At 36.2% G+C, this 6,851-nt stretch overlaps 2 protein-coding genes across 2 annotated transcripts in view; one reads left to right on the top strand and one right to left on the bottom strand.

Annotated features, from left to right (window-relative positions):
• Nucleotides 1-760, top strand: part of LOC107740074 (RNA-binding protein 34-like) — a 1,718-nt gene extending 958 nt beyond the window's left edge. Inside the window, exons 4-6 of the mRNA XM_016552354.1 lie at nt 378-440; nt 503-545; nt 624-760. Coding sequence (XP_016407840.1) covers nt 378-440; nt 503-545; nt 624-730 — 213 coding nt within the window. The 3' untranslated portion in view covers nt 731-760. The remainder of the gene's footprint in view (nt 1-377; nt 441-502; nt 546-623) is intronic.
• A 3,905-nt stretch (nt 761-4,665) lies between these two features.
• LOC107740066 (mitochondrial import receptor subunit TOM20 homolog B) overlaps nt 4,666-6,851 on the bottom strand; it is a 6,332-nt gene continuing 4,146 nt past the window's right edge. The window contains exons 4-5 of the mRNA XM_016552343.1: nt 5,516-5,658; nt 4,666-4,937 (exon numbers count right to left, since the gene is read on the bottom strand). Of these exons, the coding sequence (XP_016407829.1) occupies nt 4,893-4,937; nt 5,516-5,658 (188 nt within the window). The 3' untranslated portion in view covers nt 4,666-4,892. The remainder of the gene's footprint in view (nt 4,938-5,515; nt 5,659-6,851) is intronic.

The following is a 6,851-nucleotide window of genomic DNA, read 5'->3' as shown; positions in this document are numbered from 1 at the left end:
TAATCCACAAGTAATCCACAGCACTCCAGTCCATCAGTTAACATCTGGAGAAGACAAAAGCTGAAACACATCCAGCATTAAGACGTTTTTTAAGTTTCACTGGAGGAAGTGTTATTATGGATTATGGACTCAGTATTCTTCCACCAAACAATGTAGCTCCTCAGAAACAGTTGTGGTTGCTACAAAGTGGTTGCCGAGCAACACACAAACGTAAACAAAGGTGTGTGTTACTTTGTAGAGCGAGTTTCGAACGTGGCTCAGCCAATCAGAATCAAGCACCGGAACTCTCCAGTTTATAATGTGATGTTTTTATCAGCTGTTTATTCAGTTTGAATCAAACTCAAATATATTGTGAAAAGCATTTGAATTTGTGCAGGAATGGGCAGGAGATTCAGCTGGGGTTTCATATCCGAGTGGACCGTGTCTCTCGGCACACTGGAGTGAGTATAATTCAGCTGATTTGAAATGGGTTTATATCATCCTCAATCATTTTCTTCCACAGCTCGATCATAAAAGGTCGGTATTTGTGGGAAATTTACCGTATGGTGAGTAACAGTGTTCTGAAATCTCTTCTGTGACGCCGCAGTTCCTCTTATGAACCCTTTGTTTGTTTTCTATGGCAGATGTGATGGAGCCTCCGGTGCGCGAACACTTCGAGGACTGTGGGAATGTGGAGGCGGTGCGTTTGGTGCGAGACAGAGATTCTGGGATGTATATTAAGTCATATTAAAAAATATTAACCCTATACAGGGTACAAACGTCCAGCTTCAGCTCGAGCTTCACGAGTCAAATCTTGACTGATTTTGATCAAGTAAAGGTCAGAATAACTGCAGTAATATCTCCAGATGAACACTTACTGGACTGAAGCAGCTCAGCTTTACTTGATTCTCCATCAATCATGTTTTAGAGTCTCAAATCTGATCCTCAGGATCTTTTGAGGAGCGTTTGTTTCCAGAAGCTTTACTTTCACTGTTCCTCAGCGGAGGAATGATCTTCACAAGCCTCCAGAACATCTCACATCTTCTGAGGAGCCTTTATTTCTTCAGCTCTCAATCACTGCATTATATGTTTGGAGCATTTCAGTTTCATCTCACTGAGACATATTACTGCAGATATAGAGTGATATTTAGATCATTTTATGTCAGCATCTGCTGTACCGTTATAAAGATCTCACTGATTTACAGAACAAGCATCAGAATTTCATCAGATTAATATCAGCATTTGTACAAAATTGCACATTTTTGAATAACATTGAGCTGATTTTTCCTTCATATTCTCACTTTATCAGACTATATAAGCCATAAAAGCCTGATGGAGCAAAAATAATAGTCATCAATAAACACATGCTGATTTACTTTTTTGTTATTTAGCATGTCAGGTTTTATAGGGTTAATAGAGCAGTTCTTGAAATAAAAGTCATGTTAATTTCCTCCATAGATGCTTTTCAGACTTTTGTAATATTGTAAATCATCTGGTTCGTTTTATTCATGAAGTAGAACTATTTGTGACCCTGGAGCACAAAACCAGTCATAAGGATCAATTTTCTGAAATTGAGATTTATGCATCAGCTGAAAGCTGAATGAATAATCTTTCCATTGATGTATGGTTTGTTAGGATCGGACAATATTTGAAAATCTGGAATCTGAGGGTGCAAAAAAATCTAAATATTGAGAAAATCATCTTTAAAGTTGTTCCTGTGAAGAAGGAAAAAGAACAGAAAACTCCTCGTGACCGACAGAGAGGAAGAGGAGGAGGAGGAGAGCCGAAGCAGGAGTTCAGAAATAAGACGAGAGGACAGAACTTTATGATGAATCCTGGCAAGAAACAAACACAAGCTTCGTTGTTCAGAGGAGAGACGGCAGATCCTACTGCCAAAAGAGGCAGAGGACTGAAAAAGAGATTTAAGCACAAGAAAAAGAAACCAAATGTTCATATTTAATGCTTGTGCTTATATTTTTACAACTTTGGTGTTCTTATGTCACAAGTAAAAATGTGATTAAACACATTGGTGTTTCTGTCTTTTTAAAAAAAAAAAAAAGTATAACAACCTAGAAGATCTATTTAATACTTATGCGGTGCTTATTTGTGAACCACACTCATGGACACCCGAAATGTAACTTTTTTTATTTTCTTCAGTAAAATCAATGTAATATATTTTTGTTCAATAATATTTTGTCTTTTATATTTTGCATTTTGAGAGAATTTTATGGTACTAGTTAATATTTATGCAATAATTATTATCCATTTTCCCCCATTGAAAACAATAAAAAAATATTTTTACATATGTTTCAATTTTTTTATTTTTATTTTTTTTAATTTTGGAAAGCAGATTAGCGCCATCTGGTAATAAAAAAAAAAAAGTAAAAATGTGTAATGTCATGGTGTAACCACTTTTTAGACACGATTACACATTTTTATTAGGTGGAAGATTTTAATATATATTTAAAAAATCTCAAAGACTACTTTTTGTCAAGTTTTAGATTTTTTTGTTTTGTTAGAAATTGTGATTTGCAACGCATCCAAATGACTAGAGCGAAACATCAGGGTGAAACGATCTGTGAAGAAGGAAAAAGAACAGAAAACTCCTCGTGACCGACAGAGAGGAAGAGGAGGAGGAGAGCCGAAGCAGAAGTTCAGAAATAAGACGAGAGGACAGAACTTTATGATGAATCCTGGCAAGAAACAAACACAAGCTTCGTTGTTCAGAGGAGAGACGGCAGATCCTACTGCCAAAAGAGGCAGAGGACTGAAAAAGAGATTTAAGCACAAGAAAAAGAAACCAAATGTTCATATATTAGTTGGAATATTTTAATATATATTTAAAAAATCTCAAAGACTACTTTTTGTCAAGTTTTAGATTTTTTTGTTTTGTTAGAAATTGTGATTTGAAGTGTTAGTTTTTGCATTATGATTACAGTCAATTATTTTGTTAGAAAGAGAACGCAAGGAAGTATTTTGTTACCCATTTTTTGATTCAGAATTTAATAAAGAAATGCAATTCATTCAATAATAATGCTTTATGTAAACACCATGAATGTGACTATTTTTTTAGACCATTTAGCATGTTCGAATCATGCCCTCACTATTTTTGTGTGTTCACATACCAAGTGCCATAAACGTCACCAGATTTCATACCATTCCAATAAAGCTACGATTTGTAAAATTTCAAAACGTAAAATTTTTCGGTCTAAAGTGACCGAAGAACGGTACGTTACTTTTGTCCCTCTAGCGGTTTAAACATAAAACTACATGTAACTCGCGGAGGGAGATTGTTTGGTCGTCACGTGAGTTGTGCTTCGGCTCCGCGGATGAATCTGATGTTTGATCATGATTACAGATGATCCCAATTTCACTAACGACCTCAAAATGAAACGAAAAAGAGACGGATATCCGAAAAATACGTCCCATGAGCAGGTAAGAGCTTATAGGATGCTGTTTTTCTCACTTGATATCAGTTGTTTTAAAATAAGGTTACACAAATTTGGCAGCATTGACATTAAACAACGATTGCTATATCAGATAACGATGGAAACTATAACTCGGCCAACAGACATGGTTTAGAGAGTAGCATTGTTTTGTGAAACTAGTCAGTGTGATTCTATGAAACTATGTTGATTCGTGTTTTATTACGCGTGTGTCGTTTTCACATTTTGTTTGTTGTGGCTTTGTAGTAGCTTGAACTTCTTTCCTGTATTCATGGATGTGACGGTTTCCCGCGAAATCCGTCCCGACAGCTGTAAAATACAAGTAATTATTATTATAGGCTTACCATAGTGATTTAGCATGAAGCAGAAACTCGGTTTTTAAAGATGGTTTTATGATGTACTCGCTCGTTATGTAAATTTGGTTAATTATGCGGAACAAAAAAGTTATATAAGTAGCTTTAATTTTTCAAGGTCACCTAATGTTCATCTTTCCAATAATGTTAACATGAGTTAATGCATTAGATATCATGAGCAAACGTTTATTAATCAAAGTTAATAGTCGTTTCTACATATATGAACACATTTTAAGTTGCATTAATGAATGTAATGTACAAACATGAATGAATGAACGACATTAAATGTATTAATATAAAGTTAGATTAATAAAATGCTGTAAATAAATGCTTAATGAGTTCACGATACCCAAAGATGAAACTTGACCATATGACTATATTTGAACAACATGAGAGCAAATTGCAATTGTGTATCACAAACATCTAAGAGCAGCAAATTATGAATGGCTCTGACACAATGTAACATTGATTTTTTTAAATTTATTTTGGATTTTAAAAAAGAGAAAACTCCCCTACTTGAAACGGAGCACCTTTAAACATGCTTCATATCCCACAATACCACATTAGACGTCTCGCAGCCTTTAAAAACAACTTAAAAACATGAACACAGCAGCACGTCCTTCTTCAATCGGCTTGCTTTTTAACATTAGTCAATGAGAGACGAAGGACACTGTAAAGATCCCATCTATGAGCCTCTGCGGTGACATGTTTAATTACGGCTTGCATGTTTCATGATTTTGTGAACCCAAAATGCCTTGTTCGGTTTGTTTTCTGTCATTAAAATACACTAAAACTCACGTCAACTTCAACAGGACAAACTCAGAAGCTCAGATTCAAAACAAAACACTATGACGTTTGATCCCAAACGCTTCTTTAAGTCCGAATCTGGTTTGTTTTCTGTCATTAAAATACACTAAAACTCACGTCAACTTCAACAGGACAAACTCAGAAGCTCAGATTCAAAACAAAACTCTATGACGTTTGATCCCAAACGCTTCTTTAAGTCCGAATAAGTGCGTTCAGTGTTTGAGAACTGGATGGAAAGGGGCGGGACAGAGCGATTGACTGATGCGAAGCAGACAGGAAGTGATGTCACAGAGCTGCTGGAGGTCTTCTACTCGATGTCGTCGTCACTGATGCTCTGAGCGCTCACGATACGCTGCATGAGAAGAGAGAAGCATTTGGGAATTTAGAAGACATTTAAATAATAATAAAACACATGCACTACCAGTCAGAAGTTTGAGATGAGTAAGATTTTTAAAGTTTTTTTTAAATAAGTCTCTTCTGTTCACCAAGCCTGCATTTATTTGATCAGAAAATCCTTCAGAAATCATTCTAATATGCTGATTTGCTGCTAAAAAAAACATTTATTATTATTATTATGTTGAAAACAGCTGAGTAGAGTTTTTCCAGGATTCTTTGATGAATAGAAAGTAAAAAAAAGAACAGCATTTATCTGAAATAGAAATCTTATGTAACATTATAAATGTCTTTATCATCCCTTTTGATCAATTTAAAGCATCCTTGCTATGCTGATCTTTGGATCTTTCTATTCATCAAAGAATCCTGAAAAAAATGTACTCAAGTGCTTTAAATATTGATAATAATAATAAAAAATGTTTCTTCAAATTAAAAAATCTGACTGTTCAAAAGCTTTTGACTGCTAGTGCATTCGTTGCATTAATACGGAGCGGATGATATATGCGCAGTTCAGTCGCTCAAGTAAACGTGTGTCACCTGGCTGATGGTGGGCAGTTTAGTGAGGAGCATCTGGAAGACTGGAGGAGGAAGCGTTTGCTGCAGGACCTGCAGGAGCTGCTGCGGCTGACCGCACACAGCGATCGCATTCGTCAGATGATCCACGCCTTTCTCATAGTCACGTGCATGAAAACGATAAAATACAGTAATGAGAATTTGGGAAAAAAATGTGTTAAATGAAAATAATGTAATGCTACACATTTTCATATATGTGACCCTGGAGCACAAAAGCAGTCGCTGGGGTATATTTGTAGCAATAGCCAAAAATACATTGTATGGGTCAAAATTATTGTAAAGATCATGTTCCATTAGGCCTGGGCGATAAAGCGGTATCGATATTTATCGACGGTACACCTTGTTCGATAACGATATAAAATTTTTTCGATATAGCGCACGTTTTCACGTTTCCTTGGTTGGTAGATGCACAGGGGACATGATTATAGCACTTACAACCTGGAAAAGTCAGATTTTCATCATACGTCACCTTTAATATATGTGACCCTGGAGCACAAAAGCAGTCGCTGGGGTATATTTGTAGCAATAGCCAAAAATACATTGTATGGGTCAAAATTATTGTAAAGATCATGTTCCATTAGGCCTGGGCGATAAAGCGGTATCGATATTTATCAGAGAAATATGCACAGATCAAGCAGCGTTTACAAGCGAAAACAGTTCAAAACAGTTCTACTATATACACGACTCGTATTTTGTCAAGAAGGGATGGTTTAAAGTAGGCCTGGGCGGTAAAACGGTATCGATATTTATCGACGGTACACCCTCTTCGATAACGATAGAAAAAAATGTTCAATATAGCGCACGTTATAGGCACGTGCTATGAGTGACGCAGACAGCACACACAAACACGAACACATGCTGAAATGAGTGCGTAAAGAATGAATATTAGTCGAATTTAAAATAAACATTTGCATTTGAATGTTAGGAGTGCATCAGGGAGCTTCATCAGTGGCGCGCGTGATGAGGTAATGATGTAAGTGACGTTGTTGCATTTTAATGTTTTGTTAGTCTAGCCCACGAGACACGCCGCTGCTGCGTTATTCATTCAAAATATTAGAGAAATATAGAAGCTCAATGCGGAGAAGATCTTGAATGGGTTAAAACTGAAACCAAGCCATTCACACAGAACGCAAACTCAGCGCATTTTTTAGACGGACAAATATGACTGCTGCACTCGCATCTCCAACAAGAGACGTATAGAAAGCCATGCAAAGTTAAAACAGTTTAAACTTTCAGAAAACACGTCATGAATTTGTGGAGGTTTATTCCTTTTCACTGCGTCTCATATGTTTTTAAAGGC

This window comes from Sinocyclocheilus rhinocerous, unplaced genomic scaffold, assembly GCF_001515625.1.
Source record: "Sinocyclocheilus rhinocerous isolate Xijiao unplaced genomic scaffold, SAMN03320098_v1.1 scaffold1186, whole genome shotgun sequence".
Classification (NCBI taxonomy): Eukaryota; Metazoa; Chordata; class Actinopteri; order Cypriniformes; family Cyprinidae; genus Sinocyclocheilus; species Sinocyclocheilus rhinocerous.
The sequence above is the reverse complement of the archived record's forward strand: the minus strand, read 5'-3'. Positions and strand labels throughout refer to the sequence as shown.